At 44.6% G+C, this 26125-nt stretch overlaps 1 protein-coding gene across 1 annotated transcript in view; it reads right to left on the bottom strand.

The window, feature by feature from the left end:
* Positions 1–26125, bottom strand: part of LIPC (lipase C, hepatic type) — a 114956-nt gene that overhangs the window by 17151 nt on the left and 71680 nt on the right. Inside the window, exons 3-7 of the mRNA XM_016160434.2 lie at positions 8177–8361; positions 5198–5380; positions 4517–4634; positions 2089–2322; positions 56–301 (exon numbers count right to left, since the gene is read on the bottom strand). Coding sequence (XP_016015920.1) covers positions 56–301; positions 2089–2322; positions 4517–4634; positions 5198–5380; positions 8177–8361 — 966 coding nt within the window. The remainder of the gene's footprint in view (positions 1–55; positions 302–2088; positions 2323–4516; positions 4635–5197; positions 5381–8176; positions 8362–26125) is intronic.

The following is a 26125-nucleotide window of genomic DNA, read 5'->3' as shown; positions in this document are numbered from 1 at the left end:
GACGGGTGGCTGCATCCTTCCTTCTGAAGGCTCCAGGCCACCTGTACTCTCTCACCTTTGAAGGGAGACTGGGCTCTTGTCATCAGGAAGAGCTTCCTGCTCTTCTTGCCGTGCCACTCCTGGCGGATGTGGTAGCCCAGCGTGTTGCAGTGGCCCTTCTTGCAGCTCAGGCACAGGCCCTGGCTGAAGCTGTTCATGTCGCTGCACAGGTAGGCTGTGCTCTGCATGCCGGCGTGCAGCAAGGAGTCGATGAAGAGGTGCACTGACCGCTCGTGGGAGCATTTGATGGTCTGGGTGATGGCTGGAACAGAGGGCAAGGAGGTGGTTATCACCCTTTAATCTAAAGTAACTTCAACGCAAAGGATCACCTTGTTTCTCAGTGCAGAGTAGCAGCACGTTAGGAAGGAGGGGTGGGTGCATGTAACAATGGACCAAAACCGACAGAAAGAGTGTCCCCTTCTCAGTCACTTGGTGTGGCAGAACCCTGTGATCAGTGTGCTACAGTAGGCATTTTAAAAGGAACCCAAGCCACTAAGAAAATAATAAATTATTTAAGAAAGCAGGATAGTGCAATTTTTTTTAGAAATATTTCTTTCTCGGATAGTTAAAAATGCAGAAGTGCCTTTACTCATCCACTCCCTTTATCTTCACACAGTCCTTGAAGCCTCTGTTACAAGCTAGAAAATGGAACTCCAAAGATATTCACTAAGTTACTTGAGCTCACCTAGTCTCACCTAGTTGGTTAGGATGATAAAGCAGTTACCAGGTTACCTTCTGTTCAGGTACAGTTGTGAGAACAACCCTAAAATAGGGTTACTTTTCAACATAAAGGTAAAGGAAACAGACAAACCACACCAAATTTGGGCTAACTACATAAACATACTTGGTCATCACCTTGAAGTTTAACATAAAAGAGCAAATTCCACTCATTGGTCAGAGATGCCTTAACTAGGCAGCTGGTTACCAAACACCATCCTAGAGGCCTGTGTTGAGCTTTGGGAGTCTGTAGATCTGGGAGGAGGACTGGATGAACAGTCAGCCAGGAACTACTGGTGATGAGAGGGGTGATGACTCCAGGGAGATGTAAAGAAAGATAAGGGGACGTTCCCTCTCCGGGCCTGGGAGGGTGGAAGGCTGGGAGTCCAGCCAAAATGAGATAATGTCGAGTGGGAAGGTCGTTCTGATACGGAGAGGTGCAGGTGGTGATGTAATCTCAAGGGAGTGTGTTCTCAGCTTGGTTTTGGGTGATTGGGGTTTGAAGGTGGCACGGGGGGGGGGGTCTCCACTTGGCTTACAGTGAGTTGGCATGTTTTAATCAAGATGATTTTTTATAGTAATGAGAAATTTGAAATGCCTGTGGAACGTATGGTTTTTGCTGCCATTTTTGTTCTTTAATCCTGTGCGTGTTATAGATGTACAGTGTTAATAATGTTTTGGCTTTAAGATTTGAGAGAGAAGTGGGATCACAACCCAGATAATGCCGCATTCAGTTTTTGCCCCGAGGTAAAGGAAGTCACAAGGACATATTTAGAGTTGAACTTCGAATTGGAATTTCAGTACTGTCCTGGAGGATCAGCTGACTAAACCTCATAGGGGCGGAAGAGTTACTTCCATTCTTACGTGACCAAGGATCAAGAAGCCATGATCTATTAAGTGGATCCTCATATGACCCAGAACAGTGGAAGCTGCCCAAATGAGGAAGCTTCTGGAGAAGGAGGAATAAGCTCAGGTATCGGGAGTCAACTTTTAGAAAGGCTACTTACCCTGGGAGAGACTTTGCATGAATGCACTGGGTGAGGAGGAATAGAGGTGGTGATTCCTGGTGGTGCCCTCAGCTCCTACTCAGAGCTCAGGCTCCAAGGACCTCTGTCTGATAAGAGGAGGGGGCCGCTGGGGAAACACCAGCCCTTATCCACTCCCACAAGCCCTCTCTCTGAGTGGACTTGGTGACCATCCACGCTGGGCCCCCATCCTTGCCAAACTCTTCCCAGAATCCACAGAGGTGGTAGATTTCACTGGATCCAGAGGCCCCATGCAAGCGTGGGAAGTGCAGGCCGGTGCAGGCCAGCGGCTATTCTTGTTCCTCACCATTTAGGCCGTGCTTGGTAATATGTCTGTAGAGCTCTAGGAAGTGGCAGCCAGGCTGGAAGGAGCCCCCATTGGGGTAGAAGTCATAATGTGCTATGGGCTCTTTGATGCCCACGCTGAGGCCCATGTGCCCCCGAGTAAATGTGTGAATGGCATCCACAAAGTTGGCATCATCTGGTGAAAGACGGTCACTGGGGGGACTTCCTTCAAACAGAGGGCCCGCGGCATCCAGCCCTAACAGGAAAGCAAGGGCAAGTGTTAGGTGTGAACAGAGGAAGGGGAGGAAAAATGCTTTTTTTAGCTTTTTGATGTTATTACACATTCATGAGCTAGCAGGAAGAAGAAAATCTTAGGTCATACTCTTTCTCTAGAAAATCGTGCCATAACCTTTTTGCAGTAAAAACCATGGTGCTGAAAATTGGACACAGGCTGTTATCTAAGGGGAAAAGAGGTTTGCAGGAACTATCCAGTATTAGAAATAAGGTTACAAGGGAATGCTTGATTTATTTAAGCAAATCAATTTTAAGAACCTCTCAAGCTAGTTTCAAGAGCATCTGTTTGCATACAAAAAACCCACAGTGCTTATTGTAAGTAGTTCTAACCTACTCATCAAAGAAGGAATTTATTTGCCTGCATGTCGTCAATAATTTCCCTAAACAAGCTGGCTTTTCTCCTACACTAATGTCTTTTCATTGGAATGTCCAGAACAGACTTGGGACATCACTGTTCCCTGGTGAAAATATTGTGAGCAAATAGGACTCCTCAAAGCTCTGGTCCTCAAGTGACAGATGTGTTTGCATGAGACAAGTAGCAGCTCCTGGTTGATTGTAGTTGGGGAGTATTTATGTACTCGAGGTTTTTTCTTTCTTCCTTTACCTTCTCTGGAGGGTGCTTTGATGTTCCACATCAGCCTTGGCTTTCATCCCTGTTGGGGGCTAAGGAATTGACGAGGGACCATGAGAGTACCTGTTCTCTAGTCCTCAGCCATAGTTATAAATGAAGGATGTCTTGGTGTGATTTATATTCCTTCCTTCATCGGGCTGACTACAAGATGACGACAGAGTAATTAGCCATCCTGCTACCTCTGACGTGTGTGGGCCTGCTAATAATGCCTAATATGACCCAGTACACGAGCCAGAGGGTCCTGGGCCTGCCACCACCTCTGCAATTCTGACTCAGCCTTCTAGCCCTGGAATTTCGATGATGGGCCTTAACAGCCTTCTGTGGAAGGCCTGCTCACCCTCGGGCTATTGAGGGTCAGATCACTGGGGTGGGTATGCAATTACTGGTCTGTGGATCAGGCTTCCCCAGTCACCAGCAAGATGAGAAAAAAATAAGAACAAGGAAATGAATTCTCATAATGAGAAATTTACTGAATTTAAATGTCTTCCATTATCCCTATCTTTTTCCATCTTAAAATTAATCTCTTCTTTTATGAAGTAATGTAGTTAGTAGATAGTAGTCACCAAAAATGTTCTTACTTGATAAAATAAAAGAGCATAGCAATGCTATTCACCTTAAACTTCTTTCGAATTATTTTAGCCTGTGAAATATTGTCTTAGCCTAACCAGTCTTGAAGGACAAATAGGAGGAGTTTTATAGGGAGACTGGGGCTCGGTGGATGATGGCAGTAAGATATTCCAGACAAAGAGAATAGTACACATAAAGGCCCATAAGCACAGGAGGCCATGGAGCCAGTGTCATGGCGGCCTAGAGCTACAGGATGAAAACAGTGGGACGAAAAGCTGAGGGGCCCTGGGGACACTGCACCGACAAGGTCCATGCCTGGGCCATTGTAAGAATCAGTGGGTCTTGGGGACTCGGCTGGAGAACCATCTGGTCAAGTGTGTTTTTTCTACTGTAACTCCAGGGCAGCATGGGGGAGGAAGCTTGTGTCAGGGACCCTTGGCGGAAAGGTCCTGCATGCCTTCAGTTCTTCCTGGATATCTAGGGCCATTCCTAAGATGGTGTAAAGCTTAGGATGAGGTTCTCAATCCAAATGGGTCCCAGAGTAAGACAGACATGGAAACTGAGGCACAAACGTGGCTGATGTTACAGCAAATTTAGGGCCGTGATTCTTTAACGTGCTCACATTAGACTTTTTAAACTATTGGTTGAAAAATAAACTCTTTCCTGCTATAAAAGTGCATAGAAAATCTACCTTTTCAGTCCTATTTGGCCTGACGATGGGAGGCATTCATCTGAGGAAAGGCAATAGGAATGGAGGCTGTGATTTCTGAATTATCTTGGAACAGCAGTCTATGACAGCACTCACGTTTGAAATAGTGCTGCACATCCTCCCTAGAGTACCACGAAGTGAAGGAAGTGGGGAAGTGTTAATTATGAGACCGTTGGACAAGCAGGTCCTTGCTCCGTGCCCCCGGGGCAGTCATGGAGATTACAGTTGAGGGTTATGAGGCACGGTTACCTGTAATTCTCCCAATCTTGTGCTTTCCGCCGACGTAACTGCCAGCGAATCCTGAGACGTGTGCACCCAGGCTGTACCCAATTAGATGAACATTGCTTCGAGAAAATTGAACAGATTCCTGGAAGACAGCGGTGAGATGGTTGCAGGAGAAGAGCTGCCAAGTAAGAGCCTTTTGTGGGTCCGGCTCGCTCAGGCTCCCACCCTGTTCTTTGCACCCAATTGCAAATGAAGTGCTTAATTTACACTTCAGACCCAAACTGGTTTCTCACCTTGCAGACTCTGTCCTCTCTCCTTTCAGCCTCAGCGACCTGGGACCCTGCCTGGTGATGCTGGCTCCTGCCTGCCTGTTTTGCACTGTACATGAATGCCCTGTAGAAGCCATCCAATTCATTCGTGTGGGGTTTGGTTGGTTCACAGGGTGTGTTTAGATCGCTTAGCACATCCAAGGAGGTGAGCATAAAAGGAATAGTGGGTGGGATGGGGGAAGAAGATGATGATTCTATAAAACAGAGGCTCAAGTGAGGCAGCTGAGAGAGCCTTGGGGCCTGGTCTCCATCCTGGCCTTCTCATTCCTGTGAGCTTAGCAGAAGTGGTTTTTCTGTCTGGGTTGCTATTGGAGACCAGCTTAATTCAGTTGGTCTTAGAGGAAGGGTGAGGAAGGGAGGTCAGGGCAAGTCTTACCTCCAGCCACCGGAGAAGAGCCGCGACCTCCTGACCCACAAGGCGAGTATTGCGGACAGCAATGGTGTAGTGGTTTTGGGCCAGGGTGATCCAGTTTGCTAGCCCCACATTCACTGGCTGGGCCAGCTGAGACTTCAGTGCGGCCACCATCTGCCAGATCCAGTTTTCTAGCAAGCCATCGACCTGAGAGGGTGGTCCCACAGAGTAGTAAGCCTCACCAGGAGGGGGCGGAGGATGCATTGCGCTAATTTCCTCTTTCTCCTTATTCACCTCTTTTTCTTCTCCAACTCTTGGCTAATGCGGGAGCCTTCTCTCCAAAAGAAAGGGCTTTATGAGGGATTTCCCAACCTCAGCACTATTGACATTTGGGGACAGAAGCTTTTTTGTTGTGGGGCTGTTCTGTGCTGTGTAGGATGTTTAGCAGTCTCTAGCCTCCATCCATGGTATGCTGGCAGCAGCACGCCACCCCCTCCCCCACTCCCCAGCCAAGTCCCGAAAACCAAAAATGTCTCCTGACTTTGCCAGATGTTCCCCAGGGGCTACAATCCCCCCGCCTCCAACTGAGAACTATTCTCTTAACGTTTTCCTATTTTTAGAACTTTCTAATCCTTAAAACAATGGAAAAGTCTGTGAAAATTAGGTGCCAAAAGCTGACCCCTCCTTTGAGGGCCGGCTCCCACACTAGCTCCTCCGGAAGGCCTGCTCTGCTGTACCTCTGAATCCCACCCCAATGTCTCTCACCCACTGCGTTCTGCTTGCCTTAGAGGGACTAGGACTAGGAGACAGAACCTACCAAGAGCTCAAGAAATGTTTATGGGGAATTGGTATATGTATGTGCCTTGTTTGAGAACCAATTTGCAGGGAACTTCTGATGGGTTCACAGAGCAAAGACATTTGCACTGTGTCTTAAAGAATAAATAGGACCTCTCTCAGAAGAATAAGGGTGGGCAGGTGAATGTGGTGGTGGTGGTGAGGTCCAGGACAACCCAGGCAGAAGGAAGAGCACATGAGAGTGTGGTACGTCTGGCAAGAAGAGAAAAGTCATTGACAGAAGTGACTGAATACTAGACTACACAGGTGAAGCTGGAAAGCAACCGCTGATGACCTGGCATGTCACCTGGGGTAAGGTGCATTCACTTAGTAAATGTTTACCCAGTGCCTTCTATGTGGATGTAGTATCTTCGGTTCAAATCCACACTCTCTCAGTTATTAGCTCAGCGATCTTGGGCAAGTTACTTAACATTCCTGTGGCCCAGTTTCCTCATCTGGCAAATACGATCATAGTAGTGCCCTCCTTCCAGGATTGTTGTGAAAATGAAATCAGGTTATATATGCGAAGCACTTAGAACAGTGCCTGAAGCATAGTAAACACTCAGTAAATGTCAGTTATTGCAGCTGTTGTTATTGTTTTTTAATTTTTTATTATTTTATTTTTTGCTGTTATTATTATTTACTAGTAATAGTAGATGTATTCCAGTCTGGACTGGATTTCGAGAACAAAGAGCTCATTCTGGTAAAAAGATCTTAGTAAGAGGACCCTGCTATCTTCATGTTGAATTCGTAAACAAGATATCTACTCAGTCACTAATTCGGTTAACAAATATTTTTGGAGCATCTAATATATAATGAATAATGTCCCACAGGAGAAGAAGGGAAAAGATACTCTAGGCAGAAGGCACAGCCTGAGCCAAGGCCAAGAGGAGAGAAATCACATGGCATGCAGAAGGAGCTATAAGCACATGGGTGTTACTGGAGCTTAAAGTGGGAATTAGGGAGCGTGAGGGGGAGGCAGGGAGAGTGAAGATTAAATAGGCTGATGTACAATATAAAGGGCCTAGCTCAAGGGCCCACTTTTCATTCTAGGGTAGAATAGACTGGGGTTTAAAGAATGTTTCCGACTAGATGGCAGGGAAAGTTTTCCGAGTCATGAAATAGATCCCCCAAACTTTAAAGGTTTCATGTTGTGAACTAAGCTTCAAACTGTGTGTGGTCTGATAACCAAGGAGTCAGAATTTTCTCTTGGAGACAAGTCCTCATTTAGTTTGACTTCAATTATTGCCCACAGTATTCTCTCTCCCTTTCTTCTATAAGTAATAATATTTTCAGTGTCACTGAAAGGCTACACTTTCCCTAAGAGGCTACATGTCTCAGCCACCTTTCCAATTAGGTATGGATGTAATTAATAGCATTTCGTAGATGCTTCTGGGAGGCTAACCTAAAAAAACCCCACTATTTTATACCAAAAGCCTTTGAATTGAATACTTTAAATAGATGAATTGTGTGGTATGTGAATTATATGTCAATAAAGCTGTTTTTGGAAACTTTGCTCTTCGACTCCTTTGTGTACACCCTTTACTACATCGTGCTACCTGAAATAAAGATGTGATGGCTGGCGCTCTAGCTGCCATCTTGGACTATGAGGATGAGGGTCCACATCAAAGGATGGCAGAGTAGTGAGCTGGAAATTAGCTGGGTCCTTGAGGGCTTCATTGACTAAAGCCCTTTAACTAGTTTTGGACTGCGTATCTCTGAACTATTACGTGAAATGGAAACAAACTTCTTTCTTATTCGAACCATTGCCAATTGGATTTCTGTTATTTAACCAGCTGAATTTAACCCTGACAGACACATTTCATTGTGAGACTGTCTTCTGACTTCTAATTCTTCTTGTGAAATATACAATGTCACCTGCTTTGACTACAATCTCTATGGACCCTCATTTGCTATGTGACCTCTTTGAGTCACATTTTATTATCTGAAGCATGGAGATAATTATACTTTCCTCCCCTTGCTTACTCATGGAATCAAGACAATCAATGAAATAATGTGTGGAGAAGCACTTGGAAAATGTGCTCTACAAATATTATGTATGAAGTCATTATCACTGGCTCCCTATCTTTTTATTAAAATTGAATACACTAAGGAGAAAACGAGAAAGTCTAAAAACAGAGAGAAAAAAGGTGTGTCCGAATTTCCTACCGACCACCCGTGGATTATCATCACCAGTGGCAGAGAAGAGTTGAAGCCGCACTGTTGTAACGTGTCGGGGTGATGGAGCTGAATCTCACAGCCCTGATCATTTTCCCCTTCGAACAGCAGGAATCTGGTCTTTGTGTCCTGAAATGTCTTCTTTATTTCAACAGCTTGAGATCTTCCAAATGTCTCTGGAATATAAGATTGGGGATGATGTTTAGCCTGGCATCTGTTCCACCTCTGTCAGCCCTGGGACAACCCAAAGTTTTCAAAGAGCACCAGCCGATGGGGTTCCTGCGAGGTGATGGATATAGTCATGAGCCGCAGTTTAGAAGAATCCTAAAGAACATTTCCAGGAAATAGCCATATCTTTCCTGGAGAATGGAGGGTGATCTAGGAGGACCCAACACAGAGGCAGAGAGGGCCAGATCCTCTGTCTTGCTATCTTGCTATCTTGGTGACTATAGGACCAGCCAGTCAAGGACTGGAGTGACTCTAGGACAGCAGGAATATGGGGCAGGCAGTTGGGATGGAGGTTCAAAGAAGATAAGAATTTCATCCAAAATCACACTACGAATAAGTAAGTGGTAGAGTCAGGATTTGAACCAGTGTCTCTGTGACTCCAATCCCCTACATCCCTATGCTAGGGAAACAGTGAATAAAGTATTTTAGTTAGGTGCATTCTCTCACGTAACTCAATCTGTTCTCACTTGCAGACAGATTATATCACGTAGCCTGACAGACCAGGTTGGATTGGGGTGAAGAGGATCACCAAAGGAGTTGTGGATTCTGCTTGATGGAGAGGTGGCTTTCAGGGAGGACTTTTCTGAGATAGTGATGCTCATGCTGGCTTTGAAGAATGAATGAGGGCTCTTGCATATATATGGGTAGTGGGTGGGTGGTGGGAGGGAGTAGAGCTTTCCAAGTTGAGGTAACAACTGAGTAGGGGCATGGGACCTTGTGGGCATAAGGAAGCAGGAGTCTGGGCAAAGCTGGGCAACCAGAGAGAGAGTGGTGGTGGGGGGGGGGGCCTGGGATGTTGAGGAATCTGGACCTTATACTCTAGATCAGGGGTCCCCAACCCCTGGGCTGTGGACTGGTACTGGTGGCCTGTGAGGAACTGGGCTGCACAGCAGGAGGTGAGCACAGAGCAAACCAGGAAAGCTTCATCTGTATCTGCAGCTGCTCCCTAGCACTAACATCACCACCTCAGCTCCACCTCTGATCATCAGGGATTAGATTCTCATAGCGGCACTGGTCCCTGGTACCAAAAAGGTTGGGGACCACTGTTCTAGATGATAGGCTGCTGCCAAAGAGCTTTTCAGCAGAAGAGGATAAATGAATATCTATTTGGAATTTTTTTAAAACTACGTGAGGATGGGGTAGGAAGAGAAAGATTGCTTTTAATATTTCACCTTCTCTTGTTAGCCTCTCTTTTGGGGGGACTCACCCTGACCCTGAGCCACTTTGGGGTGGGGGTGGGCTGTTACCCAGCTCTGCAAGGCAACCCAACAGCTATTCAGGCCATAGTGTTGGCCAAAGACACATACCTCTGCTCAGGGGCTGGATGAAGCCTGAGGAGGTGCCACATTCCTGGGGTTGTGGCACCCCCAGAGAAGTGACATCTTTTCTGCCAAGATTAGGAATCAGGCTAATCACCCTCCCTTCCAGCAGAAGGTGGGCTTCCCTGTGGCTGAGGGGTGTACACAAGGACACTCAAGCATTTTCAGGACAACCTAAAGATTTGTCCCAAACATTTAAATTCATCCTGATTACTGAGGACCCTAATCATTCTTTCTGAGCATAAAGTCATTCAGGCTTCTCAAATAATAAGTCTTGGGCTCTTGGTTTCAGGGGATAGCAGGACTGAGAGATGATGAACCTACAAAGTGCAAGGGGAGGTATTAATGAAGCCAATTTTCTTACCCAAAGGTTATTAATTTGAAAGGTTATTAATTTCCAGTAAAGGGCAATGATTTTTCACTATGATGACAGAATGAAATGTGTCATATTTTATTAAAAGGAGATGTGAGCAAAAATCTGAATAACTTCTCTGAGACAATGAAAAAGATTTCTGCTACCCAGTTTGGCCCTTCTGAGGCTTAGGGCCTTCTGAGCTTGTCTTCGGCTCCTGGTCCATGTCCCTCACTGTGTGGTGTGCACTGCCCTCTTGTCGTCTAAGTCAGAAGCTGAGGTGTCACCTTGCATTTCTATACCTGCCTTCTAATCAGTCTACAGCTGCAGGTTCTCAAATACTCCTAGACCCCAGTGCCCTAGTCCAAGTGCTTGGTTTGTTGACATGCTTCTGTTCGGCCTCGCCATCCTCCCACATACTGTTGTTCAAAGAGTCTTTCTAGAACAGAAGTGACTACTAGACCTGTTAGTGACTCGGTATTGCAGCCAAGGCTACCACCCTGATTCTCCAGCTCCTTACCTCTATACATTCTCCCGCTACCCCAGACTGCCAACAGTTCCCCAGATGCCTTTTCACAGCCCCTGCATCTTTACACTCTTCGTCCTCCATCTCTGCTGCTCCCTAGTGAACTCCGGCCCATCCATTAAAAGGGAACTCAGACATCGGCCTCTCCAGGAAGTCTTCTCATCTATCCGGAGAGAGTTACTTCCTTTTGCTGCCGGTTCTGTATTGGGTCCCTGATCCTGATGTCCTTGCCCTGTGGTTTGGTAACTTATTTTTTCAGGTGTGTGGTGTTTCCTCCACCAGTCTGTGAACTCAGGGAAGGCAGTGCTAGTAGGTGTTCAATAAATGCTTAGTGCGTAATGTGGTATCTGTGGGATCCAGGTCTCAGATCACAGGCTAATGTGTTTGTCAGCCATTTATGCATTGGAGCTGAAGGTAACTAATTTTCTTTTATTTGGGACCGAATAGCTACATATTCCTTCACTTTAGGATAGCCAACTGGAATGCTAAGATGACTGTACGAAAATAAAATGAGAATAGAAATAATACCTATCCCATGAAGTCATTACAAGGATTAAATAAGATGGTATCTGTGAAGAGCTCAGAACAGTGCCTGGCACATCATGAGCTGTGTTGTTAAAATAAGTACAGCTGCTCCCCAACACTAGCATCACCACCCCAGCTCCACCTCAGATCGCCAGGCATTAGAGTCTCGTAGGAGCCAGCATCTTGCATTTTTGATCTGTGAGATCCTTTCTGTGAAAATATATCCCAGTTGCCCTCACAGGACCAATTCTGTCTTATGTGTATTTACTCTAGATTTAGCTGGGAGAATAAGTTTTGGTCTCTGTGCCTGGGGTTTCAAGGCTGTTTAGGCAAGTCTTATAGAAAAAGAGTTGTCAGATGGCGAGGCCCATGAACAACTGAATCGAATTGTGTTCCACTTTTTCTTCCTTGGGGCATGGCTTTCTTTTAGCATGTTCTTTTAGGAAGTTGTGTACATAAATTCATGTATTCATTCATTTCCTCGACAAATACTTATTATGTACATATTATCGTATTGCGCTCTGCCCTGGGCCCAGGTAGGGTATAGTTGGAGGTGAATAGGGCATGCACTCTGTTTTTTTAGGAGTCCCCAGGGCAGCAGGAGAGGTAACATGAGAGCTAGCCACTCTGAGTGCTACAGTGGAGGGATGCCCTGAGCAGGGGTTTTAGGGAAGATGCCAAGAGAAGATGAGTCTAGACACTATCAATTGAGTCTAGAAGAATGAAAGATTCTTTAGGAGCTCATATCTAGGAGAAATTGTTGAAGAAAGTGAGGGTCTGGTGCTTGGAGGACCTGGATGCTGTAGGGAAGAGGGCCAAGAATTCTTTTGTTTGACTCCAGTAGGTAGAAACAGAATCAATGGATGAGCGCGACATGGAAAAAATTTTTGACTTTAAGTTGGTCACAAAAATAGGTGGTGGAGGAAATAGGGACAAAGAGAAAATAAAGGCAGTGAAACAACAAAGACAGAAATGTTAATAGACTAGTACCCATCCTAACATGTACGCTATGTGATCCCATAAGGCTGCTGGAGATGGGCCATAGATTTTGTTCTGAGCTTCCTATTGGCCAAATCGAAAAAGGAAACAAGAGCAGACAGAGGATTGATTCATGGGTTTTACTTGCTCGCACTTTCCTTGTCTTGAAGCCTGAGATCGTTTTTTTTATGGGTTATAAAAAGAGGTCACTGGAAGTAGCCATTATCTTGAATATAATCCTTACATAGTAGTGAGTTTTATGTGGTTGACTCTGAGAGCTGTCTGAAATCTTTAATGGAAGCAGCGGCCACAGCACCAAATAGCATTGAAGTACAGAGAGTCTCTGCAAGGCTCTTCACTAAAATCTAGCAGCAGTCCCATGGCTGAGGGAGGGAGGCAGAGGCCACTTCAGACAACATTTTGGGTGTGAAGAGTAGAGCCCGAGTTTATGAGCCTTCATGACAGTCTGACTGTCCTCTTCACAGAACACACAGAATACTGGAACATCCTCAGCTGAGTCATGGCTTCAAGGGCTCACTGCTGTCGCTCACACCTGTACCTTTACTGAAACCTCTCTCCCAGGCATTAGCCCTGCACAGAGCCAGCTCGACTGGGCATCTCTATCTGGGGAAACGTTTGGCACTGCAAACCCAGTGAGGCCAAAATGGATTGTTCTCTTTCCTCCCAATCCATTCTTCTTCCTTCTTTCTGCATTTCCTATTGTGGTTTGTAACACTATCATTTGTCCATGCTGTTTTTCAAGCTAGAAAGCTTGGAGCTGTCCTAGAATGCCCTCTCTGTCCCCTTGGTAACCCACTAGGATCATCAAATATTGAGGCCTCAGACTCGGGATTATCTTCTCTGCTTCCTGCCGATGGCCTAGTCTAGGACCTCATCCTTTCTTTTTTCTCTCTCTCTTTTTTAAAGATGTGGTATTGTAATAGACTCTTAACTATTTTATATTTTATTTGTAGAATTAATACATACTAATTATATATATGTCTTTAGAAGAGATAAAGACACAGCAATGATAAGAATCTGGAGATGAGGCAGTGGTTTCGAGAGAGAGAATATTTACTAAGGTAAGTGGTCAAACCCTTTGTGAGAGTCACCCCTGTCACTTGGAAAGTGAGTTGATGGGCTGGGGAGGCTTGGGCTTCCCTCTGCATGGCGGCAAGATCCTGCGGCAGCAAAGCTTTCTCCAAATTAGTCAGAAGAAGTCAGGTGCAGCCATTACATTTCTAATATTAGATTCCTTGCAGTAATGATTTCTCTAGTCTTAAGGCAACCCTCAGGTTTGAGGATTCCTAATATTTCATACAAGAACAAATTATTTCATTTTCTTTTGGGTAAGGACATCATTATGTGAGTGACTGCAGGCAATGAGCTGGCATAGAAGAGAATCAAGGATTCTGCAGGTATCAGGACCTGTCTTCTTCCCATGATGCCTGGGCTGGATGCTCCTATTAGTTCAATGTTTGTTGAGCGCCTCCCATGTATTGGCTGGAGCTGAGGACAGAAGTGCATCAGACAGCAGCTGCAAGTATTAATATGCCCCTCACAGAGTTATTAGTGAAATATCTTCACATTCATGATGTAAATTGCTAACACAAAATGTGTGTATGTGTGCATGCGTGCACATGTGTGTGATTTCCCTTTGTTAACCTGAACTATTGAAAATATTCCCAGACCTGGGACAAGTGAGAGGAGTCCCCTGGACTTCCATAATTTCATGAGTACCCTCTAGGCCATGTCCTCTGCTCAGGATGGAATGAACCTATGAGATGAATGTTGCCATAGCTCTGACGCTGGCTGCTGTGTCAGGCCCGTGATTTGTACATGGGCAACACTGACTTCAGAATTTCTAGGACTACTCATTCATTCATTCTTCTTCCTGCCAACACTTCCTGTGTACCTACTCTGTACCAGGCATTTTTCCACAAATGAAACTTGCCTTCAGTGAAATTGTTTCTGGAGCAAGTATTAGGTTTTCTTCCTTATTCTTTAAAAAAGTGTATTTGGTGGAAAAAAAGCAGAGTAGCAGCAGAAAACAAAACATTAAAAAATATACTTGCATTCCCATCATCTTAATGGGTTGGCTTTTTATTTTCTCATGTTTCATTTCTGTAACCAGACGAAAATATATTTTTCATGTGACTGTACAGATATAACTGCTTTTTGCTTTTTTTTATTTTACATTATATAATAAACATCTCTCCCTATTCCTACAGTGTTCATACTCATCATTTTTAAAAGCTGAGTAATATTCCACTAAGGGAACATTTTGTAATTTATGTATCCATTTCCCTCTCTGGGACAAGCACTATATTTCCAGTTTTTCACCTTCATAAACAGAGCTACAATGAACTTCAGGCAGCAAGCATTTCCTTTCAGAGAATTATTTCCATTGGGATAAATTACCTGGTATGGAATTACTTGGTTAAATGGTGAGACTTGGGGTGGCTCCATAGAGTAGTGGTTAGCACATCTGCTTTACATGCAGAAGGTCCTGGGTTCACATTCCAGGTAGAGTCACGGATTATACCCCGGAGCGTCAGGCCCCAGGTGCCCAACATGAGCGAGCATGTGGGAGGAGATGCCCCGCCTTCAGAGACCAAGTTCTTAAGGGGAAATGGCAACATCCAAAGGTCAGGGGTGGAAGTGGGGGGAGGAGGGGAAGGAATTAAAGAGGGAAAAAAATAATAATAAATGGTGAGATTGTTTTGCTGATGTGGGAGGTGAAGCAATCTCGGAGGTGAAGCAGTCTTACAAATAAGTCCTCCACAGGGTGTCAGCCACAGTTATTACCAATCCAGAGAACCCATAATACCCAAAAGTTCTCATTAAACGTGGTAATGGGGTGCTGGGAGCAGGTGGAAATGGTAAGGCAGGTTGAAGAGCTGTTTATGTGGCTACCACTTACTTTTTGCTAGTAACTCAGAATTCCTTAATTTATTCATTCTTCACAATACTCTTACAAGTAGGTTATTCTAAAAGGAAACTGGGTCTCGGAGAGGGTAAGTGTCTTGACCACGGTCACAAGAAGTAGTTGAATTGTGAGTCTCGTGCCAAGAGGGGCTCCTTTGCAGTCCAGGGAGTTGAAGTCACACACTGGGACAGACCCATAAACCTCCTTTACCAGGCCTTCAGCACCCCACAGGATGCTGGCTAACCATCAGGTCATTGAAATCAGTCTTATCACAATTGCACTCCCGTGGACTAGAGTGTGGCTGTGTTGAACTACATATATGTGGTGACGTAGAAGAGAGCTCAGAGTCTGAAGTGGAGGCATATTACATGCAGTAGGCAGCTTTAAAAACTGTGGCTTTAAAAACTCAGAACTATTTCACTCATATTTAGCTATTGGTGAACTATGTGTGACTGTGTATTGGCAGATCTCCATGAGGTCCTAGTTTCTTGTTAACTGATTCTGGTTGACCTTGAGCAAGTCATTCAAGTTTGTAGGCCTCAGTTTCCTCATTTGGAAAATGAAGAGTTTGGACCAGTCGACTCTGAGGTCCTGATGGTGGTACAGTGAGACGTCCTCTGCTCACTGAACAAGCTGGACCGGGGGTCTAGAACCTGCTTTCCTTCCAAACCAGCTGGGCCTCTGGAAAACCAAGAAAACCATTCCAGGGTCCCTCCGGTTCTGAGACATATATGTCCTAAAACTGTTCTTTCTGTCTCTAATTTTCAGTAAATAAAAGATGCCAGAAAGAAGTGTTTTTGAGGCTGGAGTTGCTTAGGCAAAAAAAAAAAAAAAAAAGTTAGAGAGAGGCGGTGACCTGGGGTCTCCTGGCTCTGTTCCCATGGGAATGCTCCCCTCTCTTGTGCTGGAATCTGAGCTCGATGCTTTGCAAAGATATACACTTGCAGTATGAGGAAAGTATTCAGCATTAACTTGGTCTAACAGCCCAAGGTTACTCTTTAAGGCAAAAGTAAACCGTGGGTGGAGAATGTGAGCTGAACATGTGAGATATGTTCTCTAGGGCAGGGCTTTGGGGGACCTCTGATGAAGAAATAGTCCTGACTCAGCAACCCCTGAGTGTCCCTGGGGCTTCCCTGTGTTTCAGCTTGGAGCAGAGGGGACAGGTCAATAGGCCCTCTTAGATCTTACATCTTAGAGACTGAGGGCCTATCATGATCCCATTCAGTCATATACTTATTCGTTTATTCCACCACACATTTAGGGAGCACCTCCTCTGTGGCAGGGATTATGCTTAGTATTGTGGATACAATAGTAAATAAGACACATTGTGCTTTCAATAAGTTCATGGTCATATGGTAGAGGTGAGTAAAGAGACAATTGTTACACAGCTTGGTAAGTGTTTCGATGGCTAAACGATAGGAGAGGCAGGGTGGCTGGAGTGAAGGCAGCTGGAGTACCCCACTGGCGAGCAGTGTCATCAGTTTCCCACATAGTCTCGGGGATTACAAAGCAAAGGCTGGTCCTGAGGGGAGGGAAGAACTATGGAATGTGGGAGGAAGAGGAGCCCATGTGTGATCAATATGTCACCTCAAAACTCATAGAGCTTGAGGTCAAAGTTATAGCCTACTTCCTGAGACTCTTCAAGGGTGCCTCTCATCTCCCTTGAGACTTCTGAGGTCCTGGGGTCTGCAGCACAGCTGTTCCCATTCTCTATATGTTCATTTCCTGATGATGAAATAAATAGGGGTTCAGTGTCTGGTCCAAGGCCAACAGCTGGCTAAAAATGTCAAACCAGGACTAGAATCCCCTTTCTTTATATCACTCTCCATACATCCAGGTTCTGAGGCTACAAAACTGCTCTGGGTGTGTTCTTTTATCTTTGTTTCTTAAGATATTCTTTTGGACCCATGTCCTCCCTTCACTGCCTGTGTCTGGAGGCACTGTAGACTGCTGCCTGCCCCCTCAGACCATGACACATAACCCAACAATTTCTGGGGCACCATGGAAGCAATGGTAGAAGCAGGATAGAGTTCTGGAAGGGGCACTGGCTTTAGAGCTAGTTGGCTCTGTATTGATTTATCGCTTATTAATCAATAACTCTATCAGTTAGCTGTGTATCTTTGGCAGCTCACTTAACCTTTGTGACCCTCAGTTCCCCTCTCTTAAATTGTAAATATGACTATCTCATAGGGTCATTGTAAAAACTGGATGAAACTTGGTGAAATGTCTGACACAGAGCTTAGCAGTCAATACTTCACTTCTCTTCCCTTTTTAAACTTACCTAAGATCTCTTCCATCTTATGTCTTGATCCAACAAAAGTTCTTCCAGATACGTTTTGGTACTTATCTACCAAGGTCTTTGTGAGCCTAGTTAGCACCTTTCTGTGAATTCTGTATACCTCCTTGAGGCAGCGCATTACACATCTTGGCAAGAGCATTATGCCTTTGTGCCAAGAAAAGGAGGGCTCTCTTTGGAGTGAAGATTTCAGCCTCCCCTCTCCCATTTGCCCAGGCTGTTTTGGGCAGTAGAAGTCTATCGACCTTATGTAGCAGCTCTGGAGACTACTAGGCTGGGTCTCTGCTTCTACCAACTGTCATGCTCCAGCCATGTCATTCAAATTAGGCAGCTCCTGGAGCCAAACCAGATTGCAGATCAAAGAGAAACAAAACTCTGACTGCAAAACACACCCAGCTAGGGTTCTGCCCTTAAACCACTGCTAAATAAATATTTCCCTTTCAGGATCCTTTATGTTTTACCTAATGTTCTATAATTGAGGGCAGTGATTCTCACATATCCATGTGCTTAAGATTCAGACTACTGGGCAGAATCCCCAGAGCAGCAGAATCAGTAGGTCTGGGGAAGCTTGAGAGTCTGCATTATCCCAAGGTGGCAGATCATTCTGAGAATAACTTGCCTAGTGATTGAGGATATAAGCTTTGGATATCCCTAATGAATACAGGCAAAGATTCTCAAAAGAATATTAGCAAACCAAATTCAACAGCATGTTAAAAGGATCATACACTATGATCAAGTGGGATTTATCCCTGGGATGCAAGGATGGCTCAATGTATGCAAATCAATTGATACATCACGTTGATAGAAAAAAAGGCAAAAATCATATGATCACCTCAATAGACACAAAAGGCATTTAAAATTTGGCATCTTTTCATGATAAATGCTCTCCACAGATTGGATATAGAAGAAACATACCTCGGCCTAATAATGGTGCTGTATTACCACCCACAACTGACATCATAGTCAATGGTGAAAGCCTGAACGCTCTTTCTCTAAGAGAAGAAACAAGACAAGGATGCCCACTCTCACCACTCTTGTTCAACATAGTACTGGAAATCCTAAGCAGAGCAAATAGGCAAGGGGAAAAAAAAAGGCATCCAAATTGGAACAGACGAAGTTAAATTGTTTCTGTTTGCTGATGACATGATTTTTTTATGTAGAAAATCATAGACTTCACCAAAAAGAACTATTAGAGCCAACAAATGGATTCAGTTAAGTTCAAGGCTACAAAATCAACATACAAAATTTAGCTGCATTTCTACACTATCAATGAACTATCTGAAAAAGGAATAAAGAAAAAAAAACTCATTGTTCAATGAAATTCCTATCACAATTCCAATGGCATTTTTCACAGAAATAGAAAAACAATCCTAAAATTTGTATGGAATCACAAAAGACCCTGAATAGCCGAAGGAAACTTGAGAAAGAACAAAGCTGCAGGCATCACATTCCCTTACTTTGAACTATATCACAAAGCTATAGTAATCAAAACAGTATGGTATCGGCATATAAAAAGACACGTAGATAAACAGAACAGAGTTAAGAGCTCAAGAGTAAAGCCATCTATATATGCCTTCACTGACCTTAGACCCAGAGGCCCTTAGCTTCAGTTGTTGAATATGTCAGGGAGTTAAGCTCCTTCCCATGGGGTCCTCGGTGACCTAAAAGAGTAAAAGCGACCCCCACAGGGAACTTCCCAAGTAGGCAGCTTTCTCTCAGGCAGAACTGGGTCTGGGGAATGTAAAAGTGCTTGGAGCCATAGAGAGCCAGGCGCAAGGAATTCTACAAAGGAAGTGCCCGAGAGCTTGGAAACTGGGCAGCAAGGAGTGTGCTGGGACCCAAAGGTGCCCACTTGTCTGGCTTAGCTTCGGAAGGGGTGGAGGAGATGAAAGAAATCACATGTTTCTCAGTCAGGAATCTTCTGCCCAGGGCCTCTCAGAGGCCTTTCAGAGACTGATGCTTTCCCAGCCAGTCCATCTGGGCTGGTACTCACTGAGTGTTGGGAGCGAAGATATTTTAAATGTGTCAAAAATGACAAATGTTGAAAAGTGCCATTGACATCTCTGGGAACTCACAGTTCACACTGGCAGCAAAGAAGTGCCAGGCTCTTTGGAAGAAATTGAACTTTGGAGAAAATCAGAAAGTCTTTAAAACAGGCAGCTCCTGCTCATGCTCCCAGATGTGGGTGGCAACGAGGTGGGCTCTGCACGTGATAAACAACGACGAGATCAGTGAAGACAGGGCTGGGGTGTACCAGTGCCTGAGGTCTTGGCAGAGGGAAAAGGCATTCAGAGAGGCCAGCGGGAAGGAGCAGGAGCATATCCAAACAGAAGTGGGCAAGTGGGGCCTGAGGTTAGAGTTAGCAGAGCTCACCGCCTGCAGCGCTGGGGCTGCAAGACTGGCCTGTTAAGTGCTGCCTGCCGATCTGAGCAGGGGCAGCAGCCAGAACCATCAGAGGCTGGAGGTGAGCCCAGGCCTTGGCCCAGAGTGAGGCTGGAACAAGGCTCCAACGTGTCTGGATTTGAAAACACCCCAGGGAATGTTACTAGAATTCAACATCTACCCTGAAGATGATGCATCCTAAGAGGAAGGTGCCTTGGTATTCTGTTTTCACCATGGCCTTGTTCTGTATGTAGTGTTACTGGCTCTCTGCTTCTTCAGGGAGATGGCTCACCCCAGGCTACTTAGAAACTGGGGATGGGGGAGCTGAGGTACGGCCTCTCTGGACCATGATCTACCAGAAGAAGGAGGGTGCAATCACCCACAGGGGCTGGGGTAGGGCCAGTCTTAGGCGAGTCACGGATGCCCCCAGGTGCTCTCTAGAGAAGATACAATGACTGCCACAATCTCACAGCCAGAAGAAAAAGAGGGAGGAGAGAAATTTCAGTCACCTCATTGTCAACATCATCATAATCATCATCATCACTATCATCATAAATGCCTGGACTTCTTATATAACCTGTTGAACTTGTCAAGGACTTAACATTTCTTTCCTTTTCCTTCTTGCAACCAGATTTACCAACTTCCTTAATCTGCTCCCACATCTCTCTTCCAGGCATTCACTCAGTGGCCCCGCATCCCCCACCCCCCCAGTCATCTCCCACTCTTCCCTCCTTTTTCTTCCTTTCCTCCCCATCGGCAGCTGCAACTCACTGTAGACGTAACCAGCTCTGCTGCTTCTGGGCAGGATCTTTTCCACTCTTCTCCGTCCACACCCTCCCCATCCCGCCAAACATTATGCTCTCTTGCGGTTCCCTCTGCCAGTCGTTCTTTCTCCCCTTCCTATACCTCAGCCTTCGACCTGGAAGGAACGAGAATGTGTGTTTTGGGATTGAGGCTTCAGGAAACTTCCAACAACTGGTCAGACTAGGGGCCCCTCTGAGTGCTCCCCGGCCCCTGTGCACGTCTGAGAAAAGGGCTCTTTGTGTCCTTGCTGATTTTACCACTAGGCTCTAAGCTGAAGGTGGCTTACGCATCCACGTGGTCCTAGCATCTGGCACAAGGCTGGCACAGAGGTGGGTTATTTGCTGAATTGGATTAATAGGATCATTTTTTTTTCCTGCTCTTCCTAGGGAAAGAGTTACCAAAATGAGCCAATATTGAGAGGAGGAAACAGGCAAAGGGAAGGAACTCACACAGTGTCACTTTTAATACCCACGGTCCCCTTCCAGGTGGTCATGAACTATTGGATCCCCAGCACAGAATCCCTACCTCTTCCTCCTAAGACTGAGCTGGGGGGAAAAAGCACTAACAGATACGAAGAAAGTTCTAGACATTCTTTGGAATTATGGGTGCTCCTTTGTTTTGTCCTGTCTCAAAGTCCTCCAGACCCCAAATCAGTTTCCTTCCCTTTCTCTTCTGTAATTCCTCACTTATTTCAAGTCTTATCATTCAGTTTTTAAAAATTGCCTTTGTGAAGGCTTTTCCGATCCTAAACTGTTTGTCGAGATAGTAAGAGGGGTTATGAAAAGAGAAGAGTTTCGTGGTCAAATAAATTTGGAAAATGTTGTATTAAGCAACATGAATCAGGCTTCTCGATGGCCAGGGATTTTAAGACAGTACATACTGTGCATTTAATCTCTAGTAGGGGCAAATGACATGCAGTGTCCTCAGACTCAGTTACTTCAGCGTAGGCTGCACCTACCCCCCATTTCTATTTGTGGCCAGGCATTTCTGGGACTGATATCTCATGGGACACACTTGAGGAAATCCTGTTCAGGACAGTTTTCCACCACGCCTATATCCTGTGGAGCTGCACTCACCCTCGTCTGTGTGTGTCGGCGTCTCAAAAGCTGGTTGGTGCTAGCCGCTCCAGGGAAGGCACGACCTTATGTGTGAGACACAGGCCTGGACACTTTGAGAGACGCAAGGATCTTCTCAGATGTTCGTCATAGGAAAGTGAGAACCACACAACACCCTGCTGCAATCATCGTTGTGGCATTCCCATCACCCGAGATGACCACTCTCTTAACTTTTTTTTGTGTATTTCCTGCTAGTCTTTCCCATGTAGATATATGTCATTGTAACATTTTACTTATGGGTTTTCTTAAAGCCCAGAGGGTCTGTTGATTAAAATTTATGGAATAAATAGAAACGGAGACACTTTAGAGAATATTTTAGCTGGCTGGAAAATGATTTTTTTTTAATAGGCAAATACAATGGTCTTCAAGTTGTCCTCCTAGGACTTGAAGCCCCAGAGCTCTGCAGAGGTACTTAGGGGGCTTCCGTAGGGGTAGGGGGATGCAGAAGTGGAGAGGGCAGGTTCCTGGACACCTACCTTCATTTCAACCCAAACAACAGTACTTTCAGGTTTTAACATTTTCTGCTTGAGATTCTGTTTGTTGGAGGGCTTCAATTGCTGACATATGTTCAAAAACCACAAATCTAGACTAATTACTCATTTAACAGATTAAAACAAAACAAAATAAAAACTGGGATTCAGACAACTTAAAACACATGTTAATCAATTACATCTGGAAACTGGATCTAGAACCTGGGTTTCTTGATGCACCATCAAATCCTCGTTTGACACATTTTTGCATTTATTTCCTTCTGACTCAGCCCGTTTCTAAAGAGAAGAATAAAAGCTGGTGAGGAACAAATAGCAGCGAAAACACCACTGTAGTAAATCCACCGAGAGAAGGTTAGGGGAAAGATACGGAGAAATCCCATCTGCTCCTCATTTCATCTGTTTCACTGCAGTTCTTCTGCTCGGCCTTGAAATGTAAAGAAATGTGTGCTAAGAGCAAGAGCTGCTTCTGCCAAGAATAACTCATGAAGAGACACAGTACAGTACCCCAGTCTCCAGTGAAATGAACTGTTTAATCACAACTGCTGTGTCCTGTAAATATTCAGCCTATTGATGAAGCACTCTGCAAATAGGAACATCTTCTCAGCAAGACTCCTGTGAGAATTTAAGAGAGAGAATAGTAGAGACTTGGCCTGTTGGGATTGCTGGGGTCAGAGTACCTACAGAGGTGGGGGCTAGGGTGAGTTCTCATGTCTCTACCACATGTAACACTCTGTGTTCAGTGCAGTGACAGGGTGGCCTGGAGGGGACAATGGAGGGGTTCAAAAGCACCTCTTTCAATCCTTCACTTTGCCTGGCTGGTTGGAAGTGTGGTTTATTTAATTATAATGATGCTGATATTTACTGTGCCCTTCTTATGTCCTGTGCTATCCACTAGCTTCTCATAAAACACTCTGAGGTAGCCAGAGATGTCCTTAAACTCGGGCAGTTTGGTTCCAGAGCTGACATTTTTTCTTTTTAAGATGACGAAACTTATTCATTTATATAAAGTATAATTCATGCACAGGAAGGTGCACAAATTTTAAACGTAGAGCTCCAACAGTTTCTACATATGTTTACAACCAGTGTAGATACCACATGGTGCTCTCCAACCTGTCTCCAGGCGATGCCACCAAAAACATAAGCACTATTCTCATCTCCATCACTAGACGTTGGTTCCACCTGTTCTTGAACTTCATGTAAATGGACTCGTACAGCACGTGCACTTTTGCGCCGGGCTTCTCTCACTCGACAGTATATGAGGTTCTTCTATGTTGCTACATGTACAGACTGCATCTTAAAAACTATGCCATATTGCCTCTCATCAGGTTAACTAGCTCTATGTTACCTTCTGAAAATGTCTCCTTGGAAAGTGGTTTGGGTTATGCAGAGTTGGCTGAGCCTGAAAGGGTGGAGTGAGAACACAAAAGGTTCAGTTCGAGGGATGGTTAAGAAGAGAAACTTGTAGATAACTCCCAGGTATTGTCCAGTTCTCAGTCTCACTGGCATAAGCACAAGTTCCTCTTTTGCCTTTGTATTTCTCCTTTTATAGAACAAGTTTTGTCACCTCCTCATTCTTGGGCATCATTTAGGGCAGTGGTTTTTCAACTGAGGGGCACCCCATCCCCTGCACCATTCACCTTCCCCTGCTGGGGGCATTTGACAATATGGTAGCATTTAGAGACATTTTTGGTTGTCAAGACTGGGGGAGAGGTGATACTGGCATCTTGTGGGTGGAGGCCATGGATGCTGCTAAACATCCTACAATGTACAGGACAGCAACCTCAACACTCCAAAGAATTATCCAGCCCAAAATGTCAATGGTATCCCTGTTGAGAAGCCCTGGTCTAGGGTCAACATGGAATCTGTTCCTTTTTTTGGTACAGGACGAGAAGAAGTAGGCGGAACGGCAAGAGCTCTCGATCTAGAGTTAGAAGACCCCTGGAAGTTCAAGGATCTACTTTGTCACCAGCCCAGCCATCTGATCTTGTCCAAATCGCTTTACCTCTATGAGGTTCTCTTCCCTCATCTTTTGCTGGGAACTGTGCTACCTGCTTCTCCGACTTACAGGCTTATTGTCAGGATCAAACGAGAATGTCAATGGAATCACTTTGAAATGCTTACATGCTATTATTCTATTTGACTGTGATGGCAAATCAAGCTTATATGGGTGTTTTTGTGTCTAATGTCAATGCAAGAATATTTTCAGCGGGGTTTCTGTTTCCCTGTGTTCAATTTCCAGGGTCATAGCCTCAGTCTCACATTTGTGTGGGAAAGGAGCTCACATACAAAGGGTGTTTCCTGCCACTGTGGGCAGGGCTTCAAACAGCCCTGCCATTCTCTAAGGCTGTAATTCTCGACACTGGAACTCGCAGTCCAGAAATTCTCGTTTAAATTCTTGTGAGACCTCCAAAGGGGTTCGCTTCATAAAAGCAAGATATTTTTAATGCTGAATCTTGGACTTGATTCTGTCACATGAGAGGCTGAGGGCTATAGGCCCTCCTGGGTGAGGATATGGAATGTTATGATAAGGCTCACTGATGGAATATTGTTCAGTTTAGTGTGCTGTGCTATGTCACGCAGAGAGGGGCACAAGTCCCTGTGAGCAAAAGGTAAGAGGTCTGGTGCTGTGCAAAACTTATGCCAAAAATATGTTAGGTATTTATTAAAACCATGGAGACTTTGCTTTGTGAGTAAATAAGAGAATGAGGTAAGATAGTCAACAGTTCTTATTCGAATATGGTGCTGAAGGGAGACTTAGTGTGGTAATGAATAGTGTGGGACATGGATATTTTGACATAGTGTAATTATTAATAATATAAGCAGTGTTGTTCGGAATCTTAATACAGGTGGGTTGATTTCTTTCAAGCAAAAGACCCCAAATTCTAGTATTCAAAAACATATAGCAGAGTTCTACTTTCAGCCAAGATAGAATAAAAATATTTAGATTGATCTTCTCACCTTAAACAACCTGACAAAATACATGAAATGACAATTTTAAAACACTGGGCAATAAGTAGCATAAGACAGTGACCTTGAGAGAGGGGAAATAATGAGGAGAGCTCTACCATTGCCCAGTTTGCAACCTGAAGAGCTTTTAGCCAACTGGCCTCCTGCAGTGGAGGGGGAGACAGAGCTGGGAGTCAGCTCTAAGGCAGCTTGAGCTTACCGAGGAGAATGCTAGAGAGAGAGAACTCTAGATATCTGCAGAGGGTCCCCTAGAGTCTTCAGCTGATAAAGGTGAACACAGGCATGTGAGGAAGCTATAGGAGGCCAGGGTAAGAATGACCAGAAAAGAGCAAGGGGAACAAATCCCTTGGCACTCATATAGGGCTGGGAGGAGTTTGTGTTCCCTCCTATAGAGTGAAAATGTCTTGTAAACACAAGACATTGGCTAGAATATGCAAAAGGTTATCACCTCAGGAGTGGGACACATTAGCCTTAGACTAAAGGATACCCTGGTCCCACCTAACAAAGTTTTAAAGCAAGCTTCAAAAGGATCAAACTGTTCTCAAGTAATTTAACTGCATCTTAGAATAAAGCTAAAGAATATTTAAGATAATGCAAGACTACCCAGCAGCAAAGTAAAATTCATACCATCTTATATCTAATTGAAAATTATCAGGCATGCAAAGAAGCAGGAAAATACAACCATAATGAAAAAGAAAATCAATCAATTGAAACCAATCTAGAAAGTTACAGATGATAAAATTAGTAGACAAGGATATCAAAACAGTTGTTATAACTATATTCCATATGTTCAAAAAGGTAGAAGAAAATGTAAGCAATAAGGAAGATACTAAAAAATCAAAATTAAACTTCTAGAGACTAAAAAATGTCTGAGATGAACGATACATTGTGTGGGATTAACAACAGATTAGACATTGCAGAAGAATAGATTAGCAATAGAAACTATCCAAAATAAAACACACAGAGAAAAAAGACTGAAAATAAATGAACAGAGCATTAGAGAGGTATGGGTAATTTTAAGCGGCCTC

This window comes from Rousettus aegyptiacus, unplaced genomic scaffold (assembly GCF_014176215.1).
Source record: "Rousettus aegyptiacus isolate mRouAeg1 unplaced genomic scaffold, mRouAeg1.p scaffold_m13_p_3, whole genome shotgun sequence".
NCBI lineage: Eukaryota > Metazoa > Chordata > Mammalia > Chiroptera > Pteropodidae > Rousettus > Rousettus aegyptiacus.
The sequence above is the reverse complement of the archived record's forward strand: the minus strand, read 5'-3'. Positions and strand labels throughout refer to the sequence as shown.